The sequence below is a fragment of the Hypanus sabinus genome, assembly GCF_030144855.1.
Source record: "Hypanus sabinus isolate sHypSab1 chromosome X2 unlocalized genomic scaffold, sHypSab1.hap1 SUPER_X2_unloc_29, whole genome shotgun sequence".
In the NCBI taxonomy this organism is placed as follows: Eukaryota; Metazoa; Chordata; class Chondrichthyes; order Myliobatiformes; family Dasyatidae; genus Hypanus; species Hypanus sabinus.
Genome location: NW_026779000.1, coordinates 1,173 through 19,681, shown reverse-complemented (window position 1 = coordinate 19,681; position 18,509 = coordinate 1,173). Strand labels below are relative to the sequence as shown.

The 18,509-nt window shown below is 46.4% G+C and overlaps 1 protein-coding gene across 1 annotated transcript; it reads left to right on the top strand.

Annotated features, from left to right (window-relative positions):
* Nucleotides 1-1,811: 1,811 nt before the first annotated feature.
* Nucleotides 1,812-17,771, top strand: LOC132385849 (zinc finger protein 229-like; the record flags this gene model as incomplete). The annotated part of the gene is made up of 4 exons (XM_059958078.1): nt 1,812-1,911; nt 2,241-2,629; nt 15,649-15,800; nt 17,634-17,771. Coding segments are annotated over exons 1-4 (779 nt in total), but the record flags the coding sequence as incomplete, so codon positions are not given.
* Between the last annotated feature and the right edge of the window lie 738 nt (nt 17,772-18,509).

Below are 18,509 nucleotides of genomic sequence, written 5' to 3'. Positions count from 1 at the left end.
TCGAACATTCTGACTTCCTGAGAGATGGACCCCGAACTTCACAATCTCCCTAATGCAGTGTTGTGATTAAATGGTCTGTATGATTCGTTAAGTTAATTTCGCATTTCGCGACCCCGAATTCCCAGTCTCGAGAAGATGAATTGATCTCTATGGACGGGCTGCGAATCAAAAGTTATCACTGTACCTTGATTAATTGAAAGCAAATGTCCCAATTTACGCTCACCTCTGCTCCCCTCTTCTCTCCCCCCCCCCCCCCCCTGCCTGTCACTCTTTCGTACACTGTCTCTCATGCAGCGAGGATCAGACTGGGAGGGGCCCTCTCGTCTCCACTGCAGTAATCTCGGGACAGCGCGCTGTGGGAGTGATCTCCGGGCATGCAGCAAGGATCAGACTGGGAGGGGCCCTCTCGTCTCCACTGCAGTAATCTCGGGGCAGCGCGCTGTGGGAGTGATCTCCGGGCATGCAGCAAGGATCAGACTGGGAGGGGCCCTCTCGTCTCCACTGCAGTAATCTCGGGGCAGCGCGCTGTGGGAGTGATCTCCGGGCATGCAGCAAGGATCAGACTGGGAGGGGCCCTCTCGTCTCCACTGCAGTAATCTCGGGACAGCGCGCTGTGGGAGTGATCTCCGGGCATGCAGCAAGGATCAGACTGGGAGGGGCCCTCTCGTCTCCACTGTAGTAATCTCGGGGCAGCGCGCTGTGGGAGTGATCTCCGGGCATGCAGCAAGGATCAGACTGGGAGGGGCCCTCTCGTCTCCACTGCAGTAATCTCGGGGCAGCGCGCTGTGGGAGTGATCTCCGGGCATGCAGCAAGGATCAGACTGGGAGGGGCCCTCTCGTCTCCACTGCAGTAATCTCGGGGCAGCGCGCTGTGGGAGTGATCTCCGGGCATGCAGCAAGGATCAGACTGGGAGGGGCCCTCTCGTCTCCACTGCAGTAATCTCGGGACAGCGCGCTGTGGGAGTGATCTCCGGGCATGCAGCAAGGATCAGACTGGGAGGGGCCCTCTCGTCTCCACTGTAGTAATCTCGGGGCAGCGCGCTGTGGGAGTGATCTCCGGGCATGCAGCAAGGATCAGACTGGGAGGGGCCCTCTCGTCTCCACTGCAGTAATCTCGGGGCAGCGCGCTGTGGGAGTGATCTCCGGGCATGCAGCAAGGATCAGACTGGGAGGGGCCCTCTCGTCTCCACTGCAGTAATCTCGGGGCAGCGCGCTGTGGGAGTGATCTCCGGGCATGCAGCAAGGATCAGACTGGGAGGGGCCCGAATCGCCGCCAGACAGCTGAGGTCTTGCTGCCTGTTGGTGAGATCTGGTGATGAGGCATTCTGCCAGATGGTCTGGACTGTCTGCTCAGGGAACCACTCCACTGTGTCCATCCAGTCCTTCTCCTGCAGTAACTGCAGGACATTCCGTGCTGACCACTGTCTGGTGTTCTTGTGGTCAAAGCTGCTGGTCTGAAAGAACTGTCACCAATTTCATTAACACAAGGTTCACATGGAGAAGCTTCCTGACTGAGACAGACACAGTCTTACAGGGTATTTACAGGGTAGGGGCAGGAATGCTGTTTCTCCTGGCTGGGCAGTGGATCCCGGGATCACAGACTCAAAATCCGAGGTCACCTCAGCAGGACTGAGATGAGGAGAAATTTCTCCAACACAATACAGTGAATATTTGGAGTTTTCTCCACAAGTTTCCTAAATTAAACGGACATATTTAGGAGCTCGGCGATGTTGGGAACGTTTCAGGAAAGTAGCGCTGAAGTCAAAGTTCAACATGTTCCGAGGGAGGGGCAGAACAGCGCAACGGGCCGAATGGCCACGCCTGCTCCTGTTTCTTATTTTCTAAATCACGAATTTACCTTTGCGCCTGTTCTCCCTTGGCCTTCCGCCTGTCGGATTGCCCAGGGGAGCGGTGAGAGCTCCGGAGATCCACCAGCAGCCGCTGCGGTTATTTCATGCTCTCGTTATTTTATCGGTGTTTCTCTGTTTTTGCACAGTTTGTTACCTTCAGCACTCTGGCTGATCTTTCACTGCCTGCTTCTGTTATGGTTACTATTCTATACTTTTTCTAAGTACGTCCGCAGGAAAATGCTTCTCGGGGTTGAATGTGGTGACTTATCTGTACTCTGATAATAAAATTTATTTTTGAAATTTGAGTTTCGGGGATTTTCCTTTAATTCTGGGGACAAACTGTGACTGACATCTCCAGCTCCCAGTAGCAGCCCGTCCTCACACACACAGCCAATCAGCGATCACCGCTGGGAGAGGGATGCTGCCATTGGCTGAGGGGTGTCAGTGGGCGGGACGCTGTTTGGACCGGGACCGAGTGGGCCGGAGACCGGGAGCTGCGCCTCGGGTTTCGGCTGCACCACCGGCGGGTCGTGAATCCTTTCGAAGGCAGAGCTGAAGCGACCGGCGGAGATTCCGTGAGATATTCCAGCTACACGGAGGCGCCCGGCCTTTCCCCGCCGAGGATCGGGGCCTGTTGTCTGGAGTTGTCTCCCAGACCCGTCCCTTCCTGCTGGGAGACGGGAGCTGCCCCGCAGCGGCTGCCGGTGGATCTCCGGGGCTCTCACCGCTCCCCTGTGCAATCCGAACGGCTGAAAACCAAGGGAGAACAAGGGGCAAAGGTAAACTCGTGCTTTAGAAAATAACAAACAGGAGCATGTCTGGCCATTCGGCCCGTTGCGCCTATTCCACCCTTTCCTCAGAATAGTCCTTTTTAAATCTTTTTCTAGATTTTAAACAAACATAAGTGAAACATGAATACAAAGAGCTTGAGAGTACATAATTAATAGTTTAAGGTATAAATACAAATAGATGAAAATAACCTCCCAAACTCATGGTGGTTACAAAAAATGGAGAAAATAAGAAACCCCCCCCCCCAAAAAAAAAAATGGAAAAAATACCTAACCGACATGGGCCATTTCATTATATCAACTATACACAGTACCGTCAATAACTCCGCACCTCCATCCAAATAATTAAGGACAATAAAAGTCAGGTTCAGGAAAAGTCAGTTTAGCTCATATGAAAATGTTGAATAAATGGTCTTCAAGTTTCTTCATATTTAACTGAAGGGTCAAAGACAACATTTGTAATTTTTTCTAAACTCGAACAAGAAATAGTTTGAGAAAACCACTGAAATATCGTTGGAGGATTAATTTCTTTCCAATTCAATAGGATAGATCCTCTAGCCATTAATGTAACAAATGCAATTATCCGCCAAGCTGTGGGGGGGGGGGTGGGGATAAACGGCTATTATCCACCATTGGTAAACTGAAAATTGGAGTAAAAGGATGTGGTTGCAATTTGATATTCAGAACTGTTGAAATAATACCAAAAATATCTTTCCAATAGTTTTGCAAACATGGGCAAGACCAGAACATGTGGGTCAATAAAGCGACTTCAGAATGACATCTGTGACAGGCTGGATTAACATAAGAATAAAATCGAGCGAGTTTATCCTTGGACATGTGAGCCCTATGAACAACATTAAATTGTATTAGGCATGTTTAGCACAAATAGAAGAAGAATTGATTAATTGTAAAATTTTCTCCCACTGCTCTGTGGGTATAAGACAGTGAAGTTCTTTTTCCCATTCCTTCTTAATTTTTTCTGATACTCCTAGCTGTATTTTCATGATCATATTATAAATGATGGCTACTAAACCCTTTTGGCACGGATTCAGAGCCAGAATTTTTTTCTGTAATGTCCATTGGACATAATTTCAGAAAAGACTAACATTCAAGAAACTTCAAACTTGCAAGTATCTTAAAAAAAAATGAGTTTTAGGCTGGATAGCTGTTCAAAGGACATAAAACTGTTATCTAAAAATAGATCACAAAAACATGTTATACCTTTTGCTTTCCATAACACAAAGGCTTAGTCCATAAAAGAGGGCTGGACAAAAAGTTAGAAATAATAGGGGTTAATAAGATAAACTTATTCAAGCTGAAGAATTTATGAAATTGAAACCATATTCTTAGAGTATGTTTAACTACAGGATTAGTTATTTGTTTATTTGGTTTAGATAAAGCAAAAGGAGGCAAAGATCCTAAAATAGAAAACAATGAGAAGTCTTGTACAGATTTACACTCCAAATTTACCCATTGTGGGCAAGGTACTACGACCAATTCTCGTGTCCAAGGTATTAACTATCGGATGTTAACTGCCCAGTAGTTTGGCAAAGCCAAACCACCTTCCTACTTAATCTTCTGTAAATATTTCTTACTTAATCTAGGATTTTTATTCTGCCACATGTACGAAGATATTTTGCAATCAATAATATCAAAAAAAGATTTAGGAATAAAAATTGGGAAAGCTTCGATTAAATATAAAAATATGGGTAATACTATCATCTTGTTAGTATTAATTCGACCAACCAATGACAGAGATAATGGGGACCACCTGATAACAAGTTGCTTGATTTGTTCAATTAAAGGTAAAAAAATAACTTTAAATAAACCCTTATGTTTCTTGGTAATTTTAATACCCAAATAAGTAAAATGATCTGTGACAACTTTAAACAGTAAGTGTTTATAAATTGGCACTTGCATATTTAATGGAAATAATTCACACTTATTAAAATTCAGTTTGTAGCCAGAAAAGCTACTAAACTGAGCAAGCAAGGATGAAATAGCAGGAATAGATCTCTCAGGGTCAGATATGTATAGTAACAAATCATCAGCATATAATGATAACTTATAAGTCCCTCACCCACGGGTAATACCAAAAATATTAGGTGATTCACGAATGGCAATGGCTAAAGGTTCCAAAGCAATGTCAAATAATAGAGGACTTAAAGGGCAGCCTTGCCTCGTCCCACAGGACAACTGAAAAAAAGGAGATCTTTGATTATCGGTAAGAACCTAAGCCAAAGATTTATAATACATTAATTCAATCCATGATACAAATTTCAAGCTTAAATTAAAATTCTGCAACGTATAAAATAAATATACCCATTCAACTCTATCAAACGCTATTTCAGCATCAAAGGAAATGACATTCTAGTATTTTAGATGGAGAAGTATAAATTATATTAATAAATTTTCTAATGTTAAAAGATGAATAACAGTTTTTAATAAATCTGGTCTGATCTTCAGAGATAATTTGAGGTAGTACTTTTTCTAATCTGGTGGCAAGAATTTTGGTAAAAATCTTACAATCCGTATTCAGCAAGGATATTGGCCGATAGGATTCACATTCAGTGGGGTCTTTATCTTTTTTAAGAATTGGAGAAATGGAGGCATCATAAAAAGATTGTGGTTATTTACCTATGGTTAACGCATCTTTAAAAATTTTACAAAACCATGGAGCGAGAAAAGAAGAAAAGGACCAGGGACTTTACCTGAATTCATTGAAAAAGGGAGTGGGTTCCCTTTTCCAGACACTGCCCGGGGACTAGTGCCACTCCTCAGGGTTATATATGGCACCTCTCAGACAGGGACAGGGAGTGGGTTCCGCTTTCCAGACCCTGCCCGGGGACTTGTGCCACTCCTCAGGGTTATATATGGAACCTCTCGGACAGGGACAGGGAGTGGGTTCCCCTTTCCACACCCTGCCCGGGGACTTGTGCCACTCCTCAGGGTTATATATGGAACCCCTCGGACAGGGACAGGGAGTGGGTTCACCTTTCCAGAACCTGCCCGGGGACTTGTGCCACTCCTCAGGGTTATATATGGAACCTCTCGGACAGGGACAGGGAGTGGGTTCCCCTTTCCACACCCTGCCCGGGGACTTGTGCCACTCCTCAGGGTTATATATGGAAACTCTCGGGCAGGAACTGGGAGTGGGTTCTCCTTTCCAGAACCTGCCCGGGGACGTGCCACTCCTCAGGGTTATATATGGAACCTCTCGGACAGGGACAGGGAGTGGGTTCTCCTTTCCAGACCCTGCCCGGAGACTTGTGTCACTCCTCAGGGTTATATATGGAACCTCTCGGGCAGGGACAAGGAGTGGGTTCCCCTTTCCCAGGCAGATGCCCGAAGGTGACCGGGAGCCACCAGAGGGGCTGATGTAGTACAAGCCATGGCACAGTGGGTCACTGAGGTAAGGGAACCCATTTGAATAACAGCCCGACTGCAGGCGGATTTTGGTGAATTTACCCGATAACGACAGAAAAAAGGAGAATCCCTTGCGTACTTTATAGCTCGTTTTAAGGATACGTGTGAGTCCAATGCCGGCAAACCGCTGGATCGATCAGTATGTCCAGCTGGCAGTGCAGACTTTTCTGAACTCTCTCAGGCCCAAGCCTGCCCACTCCTTTAAGTTAACTAATCTCAATTCGCTGTGTCAGACCTGGCCCCAGGTGACATAAATTCTGATGCATATGGACTCTTTAAAGGGACTGGGGAAAAGCGAGAGTGTGCACAGAGACCCGGTAGTGAGGAGATGGAGTTCGGTTCCCGACGAAGAACCCAGAACGGGTGGCAGGATCATGCGGATGGTGCAGATGAAGAGGACACTTGGCTAAGGACAGAAACAGGGTTTGTAGAAAGAGGGGACATTGGGCCAGAGATTGTCGCACTGCAATCACAGACAAGAATAATAAGAGGCAGGATGAGAGCCTGGATGACAGTGATACATTTACCCTCCACAATCCCTTTGGTCCCGGATAGGGCAGGCCAGAGGGGACGGATCGCAGTGATACTCGACAGAGTACCACATTTACTCTCCACAATCCCCTTGGTCCCGGATGGGGCAGGCCAGATTGGATGGATCACGGTGATAATTGATAGTGTGCCACATTTACTGTCCACAATCCCTTTGGTCCCGGATAGGGCAGGCCAGAGGGGACGGTGATACAGGCGGCTGTGATCAGGCTCACAACACAGGCAGGCTCTTTTCTCACTGCTGTAATCAGGTAGAAGGTACAAGAGCCTCACGACTCGCCCCACCAGGGTTAGGGACAGTTACTACCCCTCAACCATCAGGCTGTGGAACAACACAGGATAACTGCACTCACTTGCTGTCCATAGAGATGCTCCCACAACAAATCATCGTACTGGGACTGTCTCAAAATGAGTGAAATATGAGGTGGTTTGACTGAGACAGATCAAATTCCTGTCTCAGAATTAGAGACACACAATCTCACAGGATATTTACAGCGGAAGGGCTGGAATGATGTTTCCCGCAAGGTGTGGAACTTGCGCTTACAGATTCAAAATCCGAGGACAACTCAGCAGGACTGAGATGAGGAGTAATTTCCTCAACCAGAGTGCAGTGAATCACTGCAATTATCTCCACAAGGTTTCTAAATTGAATGGACATATCCTGGGGCTCAGCGGTGATGGGAAGTTGCAGGAAAGAGGTGCTGAGGTCAAAGGTCAAGCAAGTTCTGATTGAAGGGCAGAAGAGGCGCAAGGGGCCGAATGGCCACACCTTCTCTGTTTCTTATTTTCTGAAACACGAGTTTACCTTTGCGCCTCACTGTTTCTTGTCCTGTCAGATTGAACAGGGAGTGCTGAGAGCACCGGACATCTATCGGCAGCCGCTGCCGTTATTTCATGTTCTCGTTGTTTATTTGCATTAGTGAAGTTTGTTGTCTTCTGCACTCTGGTTGATCTTTCAGTGATCCAGATATAGTTACCGTTCTGCAGCTTTGCTCTGTATGTTTGTAGGAGTTGTATGTGGCGACTTATATGTACTCTGTTTGTTTCTGGAATAGTCACTTGGGGAATCTGAGGTGGAGGAGTATCTGGGGCTTATTTAAAATTATACATAGATATTATCCAAACAGTGTTTATTTGACAAGGGTTAATTCTGATATTGAAACTAACTGTTATTTTTGTGGTTTATATCCAGAGAATTTATTTCATCTGTTTTGGGATTGTGAGTATGTTTAAACATTTAGGGTTGATATTTGTCAATTTCGTAATGTGGATTTTAGTTTTTGTTTTCAAAATGTCTTATTTGGGTTTACTAATAACACCAAATCTCATGGGGATCATTGCTCTATCATAAATCTTTTGTTAATTTACATCAAATTTTATATCCGTAAATGCAATCACAGCAATAAGAAACCTTCATTTATATTTTTACATCAGATTTCAAACTATACATTTATAGTCTGAGAATTTCCCATAACCAGAAAGCTGTAAAGACTGTATAAATCTGTCAATGTTTTGGGTTATCTCTGTAAATGTTCCCGTTTTGTGACTCCTCTCAGATACAGTTCCTTCTGTCCAACAGTATTTAGAGCGGATTTCCTTGTTAATTTTTATATTTAAAGTTAACAGTTATATATTTGTTGCTGCACTTGTGTGACTCCCTGGCTATGTTAGCATATGTTCAGTCTGTCTGTTTTTGTTTGTGTTCAATTAAAATTAAAAAATATTAAAAAATAATAATAAAATTTACTTTGAACTTTGAGCCTCGGGGAACTTGCTATGAGTCTGAGAACAAACGGTGACTGACATCTCCAGCTCCCGGCAGCAGCCCGCCCTCGGACACACTCACAGCCAATCAGAGAACACCCCTGGGAGAATCTTGCCTCCATTGGCTGAGGAGTGTCTGTGGGCGGGACGCTGAGCGGACCGAAGTTTGGAACCGGGAACGAGTGGACCCGGTCAGAGACCCGAGATTGGGAGCAGCTCCCCGGGTAAAGGCTGCAACAGCGGCCGGAGTTTTGAACCCTTCCGATGGCGGAGGTGAAGATTCGGGCGGAGATTCCGTGAGATGTTTCAGCCCGGTCTTTCCCCGCCGTGGATCGGGACCTGTTGTCCGGAGTTTCCTCCCAGTCCTGTCTCCTGCTGCTGGGATCCGGGGTCTGGCCCGCAGCGGCTGCCGATGGAGCTCCGGTGTGTGAGCGCTCCCCTGTGCAAAAGGACAGGCTGAAGGTCAAGGGAGAACCAGGCACAAAGGTAAACTCGGACTTTAGTAAAAGGAAACTGGAGCAGGCCATTCGGCCCTTTGCGCCTGTTCTGCCTTTCACTCAGAACATACATGTGCTTTGACCTCAACGCCACTTTCCCACAATGTTCCCAGCATCGCAGAACCCCAACACTTGACCTTCAAATTTAGAAACCTTGTGGAGAAAATTCTAAAGATTTGTTGCACTGGTGAGGAAATTTCTCCTCATCTCACTCCTGCTGAGGTGAAATCGGATTCTGTGACTCCGGTTCCTCACCACAGCCAAAGGAAACATCATTCCTGCCTCTACCCTGTCAATACCCTGTGAGACTCAGTCTCAGTCAGACGGCCTTTTGTTTCTCTAATTTTGAGACAGGCCCGATCAGTATAATCTCTCCGAGGACACTACCCCACCTCCTATATCAATCTGGGAAAACTCTTCATTTCCTTCATCCCACAGGCTGACTCCGGGACGGAGACCAGACCTGTGCACAGTGTTGCATGTACGCTCTCACCAGGACCCCATATACCTTCAGAGGAGATCTTTATTCTTCTATTCAAACGTTCCTTCCCATTCAATCCTCTTCATTTAATATCGAACTCAAACAGTGAACAGACACAACGCAGCCTCAGCCATGAATTTAAAGGGCAGGTGTTGCAACAGTTTGAGCTTCATACCGGGTGCCACAGAGCAAGCAGGGTGTCACAAAGGGAGGAAGGTGGGAGTGTTGTATGTCTGAGCCCAGCTGTGTGTGTTTGTGTATCAGAATCAGGTTTAATATCACCCGCATATGTGGTGAAATTTGTTCATTTGTGTCTGCAGTACATTGTAATAAAAACTATAAATTACAACAAGTATTTATAAAATTAAATTTGAAGCAAAACATGAGGGAAAATACCGAGGAAATATTCTTGAGTTCATTGTCCATTCGGAAATCTGATGGTGGAGGGAAAAAGCTTTTCCTGAACCGGTGAGAGTGTCTCCAGGGTCCTGTACATCCTCCTTGATGGTAGCAACGAGAAGAGGTCATGTCCTGGGTGATGGGGGTCCGTAATGATGGATGCCACCTTTTTGTTGCATCATCTTTTCAATGTTTCCTGGATGCTGTGGTGCCCATGAAGGAGCTGGCTGAGTTTACAACTTTCTGCAGCATTTTCCGATCCTGTGCAGTGGCCTCTCCACACCAGGCAGTGATGCAACCAGTTAGAATGCTCTCCACAGTACATCTGTAGAAATTTGCAAGTGTCTTTAGTGACAGACTTATTCCCCTCAATCTCCGAATGAAATATAACCGATATTTAAATATAAAATAGGCTATATAAATATAGCCTTCATTGTAACTGCATCAATATGATGGGCCCAGGATAGTTCCTCAGAGATGCTGACAGGCAGGAAATGGAAACTGCTCACCCTTTTCACTTCTGAGCCCACGATGAGGACTGGTGTGTGTTCCCTCGACTTCCCCTTCCTGAATCCACAATCAATTCCTTTGTCTTCATGATGTTGAGTGCAAGGTTGTTGCTGTGACACGACTCAACTTGCTGATCTATCTCACTCCTGTACTCCTCCTCGTCACCGTCTGAAATTCCAGCAACAATAGTTGCATCATCAGCAAGTTTATAGATGAGCCTAGCAACACAGACGTGGGTGTAGAGAGAGTAGAGCAGTGGGCTGAGCACGCATCGTTGAGGTGTGCCAGTGTTGATTGTCAGCAAGGAGGAGATGTTATTTCTGATCCACACAGACTGGGGTCTCCTGGTGAGGATCCAGTTGCAGAAGGAGGTACAGAGGCTGGTTGATTACAATTGAGGATCTGATTGTGTTGAACGCTGAGCTGTAATCAGCAGCCTGACTTGTGTATTGCTATTGTCCAGGTGATCTAAGGCTGAGTGTGAGCCAGTGAGATTGCGTCTGTTGTAGGTATATTGTGACGATCGGCAAATTGCAGTGGGTCCAGGTCCATGCACCGACAGGAGTTGATTCTAGTCGTGACCAACCCCTCAAAGCACTTCATCACCGTAGATGTGAGCACCTTTGAGTAATTGTCATTGAGGCAGCTCAGCCTGTTCCTTTTAGGCACAGCTTTGATTGTCGCCCTTTGAAACAACTGTGTGTTTGTCTGTGTGTGCGCGCTTGAAATAGTGATCCCAGTTTGATTCGGGGATTTTTCCTGTAGATGGGGTGCCTCAGAAGAGGGGTCATTGTGATGGGACGACCATTCTGATCGGAGCGAAATGAATTACCCAGTAGATGCTGAACCTTTAGAAATTATAAGCCACTTGTGTGTTTGAGAGAGTATCTACAGATTTAAATGTAGAGTTCAAAATTTACAAAGTAAGTTTATTATCAAAGTTTACGCATGTCACCATGTTCAATCCTGAGATTGTTGTTTTGGGATAAACTCTGTAAATCCAAGAATCATGATTGTATCAATGAAAACCTGAACCCAACATCGTAGATAAAATACACTGAGCAAAAGACAACAAACTGTGCAAATGCAAAAGGAAATGATAACAATAAATATATAAGATGTCATGCTGAATCTTTGCAGGCTTCTGAGGAAATAGAGACGTTGCAGTGCTTTCTTCATAATTGCACTTACATGCTGGGCTCAAGACACATCCTCGTAAATGATGACATTGACGAATTTAAGGTTGCTGACCCTCTCCGCCTTTGATCTCTAATGAGAACTGGCTCATGGATATCCTGTTTCCTCCTCCTGATTTCAACAATCAGCTCCATGCTCTTGCTGACATTAAATGTGAGGCTGTTCTAAGACCATAAGATCTTGGAGCAGAATTAGGCCATTTAGCCCATTGAGTCTGCTCCGCCATTTTATTTTAGCGGATCCAATTTCCCTCTTGGCCCCAATCTCCTGCCTTCTCCTGGTAGCCCATCATGCCCTGACCAATCAAGAAACTATCAAACTCTGCCTTAAATGTACATGAAGATTTGGCCTCCACAGCTACCAATGATGCACTGTCCATAGAGTCCATAGATTCATTACTCTCAGGCGAAAGAAATTCCTCCTCATCTCCATTCTAAAGACACCCCTCTACTCTGAGGCTATGTCCTTTGGTCTTAGACTCTTTTGGACACTCTCCAGTCTTAGCACATCTTTTCTAATATCGCAGTACTCCCAGTGAGGCCTCACCAGTGCTTACAAAATCTTCAACATTACATCCCTGCCTTTATATTCTATTCCTCTTGAAATGAATGCTGATATTACATTTGCCTTCTTCACCACAGACTCAATCTGAAAATTGACCTTTAGGGATTATTTGGAAAATAGTCAGCCCTGCCATTTCTTCGACCAAAGTGCATGCTGATACCCTTTGCTGACACTGTATTCCATCTCCCACTTCTTTGCCCATTATCATCTGTTGAAGACCTTCCATAGCCTCTCTATTTCCTCAAAACGACCTGACCCTCAACCTTCTTCATATCGTCTGAAAACTTTGCAGCAAGGTCATCAATTTCACTGACATTTAACATGAAGAGTATCAGTCCCAACACAGACAACTGTGGAACCCACTCCTCAAGAGGCTCCCTTTATACCCACTCTTTGCTTCCTCTCAGTCAGCCACGGCTTTGTCCATGCTGGAATCTTTCCGGTAATACCATGGGCTCGTGGGTTGTTAAAGCAGTTTCGTGTGTGGCATCATGTCAGAAGCCGTCTGAAAATCCAGGTGGACAACATCAATCGATTCTCCTTTGTCTGTCCTGCTTGTTATTTCTTAAAATAATTTCTACAGGTTGGTCAGGCAAGGTTTTCCCTTCAGGAAACCATGCTGACTGTGGCCTATTTTATCTTGTGACACGGTACTCTCAGACCTCATCATTAATAATCGACTCCAACATCTTCCCAATCACTGCGGACAGACTAACTGGCCTATAGTTTCCTTTCTTCTGCCTCTCTCCCTTCTTGAAGAGTGGTGTGACATTGGCAATATTACATTCTTGAGGAACCATTGCGGAACATTGTGATTCCTGAATGTTCATTACTAATGGGGCCACAATCTTTTTAGCCACCTCTTTCAGAAAGCTGGGGTGTACACCATCTGGGTCACGTGACTTATCTAACTTGGCCTTCCAGTTCCTCAAGAACCTTCACTCCGGTTCTGGTAACTTCGCACACTTCTGACTCCTGACACCCGGAAGTTCCACCATTATGCTGGTGTCTTCCTTTGTGAAGACAGACACAACATACTTATTCAGTCTGTCTACCATTTCTTTATCTCCCGTCACTGCCTCTCCAGCATCGTTTTCCAGCCACCCGAGACTTTATATCAGATAAAAATTGTGATATGTGTGCTTTAATTAGACAAGAATGTTGCACCAACACACCAGACAAATTTGAAAATGTAACTCATCTGATGGACTATATTTGAGAGGCAGCAGATAGAATGAGAGAAGTGGGAGAGCAGTTCCACAATGATAACCCCTCAGTAAGTCAGTGGCCATTTGGGACTCTGGGAGGATGGTGGGATACTGGTTTACATTGTACATTTCCACAATGATAACCCCTCAGGAAGCCTGTGGCCATGTGGGACTCTGGGAGGATGGAGGGATACTGGTTTACATTGTACATTTCCACAATGATAACCCCTCAGGAAGCCGGTGGCCATTTGGGACTCTGGGAGGATGGTGGGATACTGGTTTACATTGTACATTTCCGCAATGATAACCCCTCAGGAAGCCATTTTTGGAATCTGGATGAGAGAATACGGTTTTACATTATGGAATAACCATTAGAGTAATAATAATCAGATTATGATTATTTTACTCTTACATGTGACCGAAACGAGGAGACAGAAGGAATATTTTGTAAACGCTGTGTTTGAAGTCCCCTCCCATCCCTGGTGAGAATGGAGGTGAACTTACCCCCTGCAGGTAATAAAGAATAAAGCTGCTTGATGAAGAAACACTCAGTGTTGGGATTGTGTTCTGTGAGTCTCAGCAGAGAGATACTTGACAGGGGGTTAGGGGTGAAAGGTGCGGAGTTTACGGGGCACATGAGGGGATACCTCTTCACTCAGAGGGTCACAGGAGTGTGAAATGAGCTTCACCCACCCACAAAACGTCTGCCCCCGAATGAGGTGGAGCTCAAATGGCGGGTCCCTCAAATGAGCTGCTGCCAACCGGAGACCGGGGTCTTCGGGCTGGTTTGTTGCCGCCAGCGAACATGATGTGTGCCCCTGGTGATGGACACACTGACGGTAGGTGTCGGCGCTGGGGGGGGGGGCAGTGTTGTACTTGTACGGGTGGGTAGAGATATCTCAGAGCCAGCAGATGCCAGACAAGGGCTCGTCCTTTATTCTGGGAGGTCCTGGTACCAGTTGTAACGGGGTTTACCCGACGGTGCAGTCTGGGAGGTCAGGGACTGGGCCGTCTCCAGTGCCAGTACAGTCACTCTCAGCTGAGCCTGGAGTGGGAGCAGGGACGGTTCCTGTTGAGTTACGGACATGGTCCAAACCCGGGGTGACGCCATTGTCAAATTTCACCAAGAAACAATCAGGCCAAACAACTTCAGGCAGAACTGCTCAGGATGACAAACAGACATCAGTACACAGAAATGACAACTTTTAAAATCAGAAATAAACCAATGTAAAAACAAATTTAAAACCAGCTCCTTTGCCTGGGGATGGGTGGAATGGAAATGGTCCCGACGCAAATGAGGTGGTTTCACACCGTCTGCACGACTCAGTCGCCCCATTGAAGGAGTGGCAGTGGCGATTGAGTTCGCACTGAGAGGGGGATTGGACACGGAGGAAAAGGCCTGATGAGCGTCGGTTTGATTGCCGAGGGGATCTGCTGTCTTGTCTTGTGGACTGGCCACTTACGGCTTCCTCACAGGCTCAGACACTGAAAGCCCGTGTTTCCCTGCACCCCCCCCCCCCCCACCACCCCGGATCCAGGCAGTCTCGTCCCCCTGGGAGATGAAAGAGAAAGTAAATTCATCCGCTTACAACTGCACAATGATATGTGTTAATTATTTGGAGAATGCAGATCAAACAATTAGTGAGGTTGTGGATGTCACCTAAACCGGTGTGTGGAGAAAGTGAGGGTTGTCTAAGGTTACAGTGGGATCGGGACCAGTTGGGAAAGTGGGCCGAGGAATTGCAGGTGGATCTTAGCTGTCACTCAGAAACAGTTCTTCAGGGGGTCAAAGACGACTGAGACACGAAAGAGAGCTTTTCTTGGGCTCTGGATTCAAACAGACAAGACTGGTGCACTCGTACCAAGGCAGAATATAAGTTGTTGCTCCGCCACCCTGCGGGTGCAGTCATCAATTAGGAGCAACTTCGCACCATCCTCCACAAGTCTGACTTACCAGTCAGCAAGCATTTTAATTCTTCATTCCCAGTCCTGTTCCGCCGTGTCGATCCGTGGACTCGTCTTGTGCCAAGATGAGCTCCTCTCCCCGTAGAGGAGCAACACATTATATTCCGTCTGGGTACCCTCCAACCTGATGGCATGAACATCGATTTCCACTCAGGAGAACAAATTACCGTCACCCTCCTCTATGCCTCACTCTGACCTTGTACTTCTCACCTTCCTACATTCCTCCCGGGACCCTCCTCCTGCCCTCTCTCTGGTCCACTCTCCCCTCCTATCAGATTCTTTATTCTCCAGCCCACCCTTTCTTGACCTTCCCCACCCACCCGGCATCAAATTCCAGCTCGCCTCTTCCCCTCCCACACCATATTTCTATTCTGGCACCTTCCCCTGTGCTTCTCTGCCCTGCAGAAGGCTTTCTGCCAAAAAACGCCGTCTGTTTATAATTTTCTACAGATGCTGCCTGAGGTGCTGAGTTCCTGCAGCGTTTTGTGTGAGTCGCTTTGGATTTCCAGCATTTGCAGACTTTCTCCTGTTGGTTCCAGAAATCGCCGCGCGATCACATGCGCATGCGCACGGTGGACAAAAAGCTCGGAGACTCGCGGCAGGTAGGAGCGGGGATCCGGGCGGGTTATTATCGGTACCGGCGTCCGAACAGCGACCGGCCACACCTTTCCTCCGCACCCCGGGACAGTCCAAGTCCTTACCCCTCTCTCTACGCGGGCTCCGGGGAATTTGCTGCTGAGGAGCGCAGACGCTGGAGCCGTGGCGGATAGATGGGTCTCTTCTTCGTGTAGGTTTCTGGGTAAAGAGGCAGCCATTGATGACAGGGCCAGCGTTTTCCCTGTTAGTCCGTAGGCCGTATTTGGAATCGCAGGGGGAGGGAAGGGGAGTAGATGGATCACTCGGGCACCACCGAGCACTGAGGAGCTGACCTTCCAGTCAATGAAAATGTCAATTTTTACTGTATGAAAATAAGGAAACAAAATCCTTACATCAGCTTTAGTCCTTGTGGAAATCACCTTTGTTCCATCTTGTTCTGCACCTTTCTACCCGTGAGAACATGTTTAGTACTATTCGCTTTGGGTACATAATGATACCAATTACCTTTGGCCTGGGTAACAAGTGACCTGTAGCGTTCTCATCACAAATATGCCACACTCCAATGAGAACAAGGTCTGCCCTCCCCATCATGTTCATTGGCATTGCCTCTGATGGGCTCTCCACCGTCAATCACCTGTGCGGAGGGGCAGAGTAATTTGAAACGCTCCAAGGTTTGCCATGTAACATCACATGCTCTTTGTAGTGCTGTCGTACATGACCAGAAATTGAAATAATACCAATGTTTTCTCTAATTTATTTTTCTCAGAACGTATGGCCGAGCATTTGTCTGAAACTTAAATGTTTAAACAGCCTGAAAACAGCACGGCACAAACAAAATACCAGCTGTGCAGCAGCAAAGGCTCTCTGTGTGGGAACATTTCAGTTACTGCGCAGCTCAGAATAATATGGGACAGAGAATAATACTAATGGAAGGAATCAGACTGGGCTAAGTCACAGATTGAAATTCCCATTCTCCCACAGACAGGAAAACTGTTGGGGAATTAGATGGACAGACCAGTTGCCGGCACCATGAACAGTTAGAAGGTGACTTGCTGTAACAGTGTGATTTCAGAGCTCATAAAGGAGATCAAAATTATCTCATAATATATCGGCTGTGAAAATTAATCAGATGCAGGAGCAGAATGAGGTCATTTGGCCCATCGAGTCTGCTCCACCATTTCATTACAACTAAACTCCAGTGAGTAGAGGCCCCGAGCCATCAAATGTCCTTCATCTGACAAACCTTATAAATCCTGAAATATTTTTGTAAATTTCCTTTGAACGCTCTGCAATATAAGCACATCTGTTCCTCTTAAGGGGCTTGAATCTGGTCTCAACAGTCCATGTGAGGCCACACTTTATAAATACTCAACAATACATCCTTGCTTTTATATTCTTGTACTCTGCAACATTATTTCCTCTCTATTGAGAAAACAGTCTGCACTGTCATTGCTTCTAACAAAGTGGATGACCATGATGACTTTCATTCATTGATGTCTTTTGTAAATCTTTTTTCAGGTTAGAAATGGCAAAAATTGTGTCGGGGAATTTTAAACAGAACAACATGTCAGTTTGCTGTCTCTGCCCAGATATTTAAGGAGTTGCTAGATATTTAACAATGTATCACTGTTGATCCTTGGAGATGAAGAATTTTGTCATCACACCTGGAAAAGTGCTTTGTGTCTGAAATTAAGTTTTCTGTTGTAACTCACTGAAATCTATTGGAACCGGGGAGCTGAGAACATACCAGCATTTGTTCACTGGAGATCAGTTCTTCAACTACATTGATTGTGCAAGGGGTTTACTACATCTGATATTTGATTTGTGAATTGACAAAGAACTGTGGGAAGGGATTCACTCTTCACTCACTCATCTCACCTGCATGCACAACAGCGAGTTCACACTGATAAGATGTCGTTCACCTGCGCTGATTGTGGGAAGGGATTCCCTCGGTCATCCAGCCTACTGACACACCAGCGAGTTCACACCGGTGAGAAGCCGTTCACCTGCTCAGACTGTGGGAAGGGATTCACTCAGTCATCGCAACTGCAGAGACACCAGTCACTTCACACTGGAGAGAAGCCATTCACCTGCTCAGACTGTGGGAAGGGATTCACTTGGTCATCTGAACTGAAGATACATCAGCGAACTCACACTGGGGAGAGGCCATTCAGCTGTTCAGACTGTGGGAAAGGGTTTATTCGGTCATCTCAACTGAAGGTACATCAGCGAGTTCACACTGGGGAGAGACCGTTCACCTGCTCAGTCTGTGGGAAAGGATTCACTCAGTCTTCTGTACTGAAGGAACATCAGCGAATTCACACCGCAGAGAGGCCATTCACCTGCTCAGACTGTGGGAAAGGATTCACTCATTCATCTGTACTGAAGGTGCATCAGAGAATTCACACTGGGGAGAGGCCGTTCACCTGCTCAGACTGTGGGAAGAAATTCACTGACTCATCCAGGCTACAGGCTCACCAGCGAGTTCATACTGGAGAGAGGCCGTTCACCTGTTCAGACTGTGGGAAGGCATTTACTCGGTCATCTCAAGTGATGGTACATCAGCGGATTCACACTGGGGAGAGGCCATTTTCCTGCTCTGAATGTGGGAAGAGATTTATTCATTTATCTGACCTGCAGGTGCACCAGCGAGTCCACACTGGAGAGAGGCCGTTCACCTGCTCAGACTGTGGGAAGGCATTTACTCGGTCAGT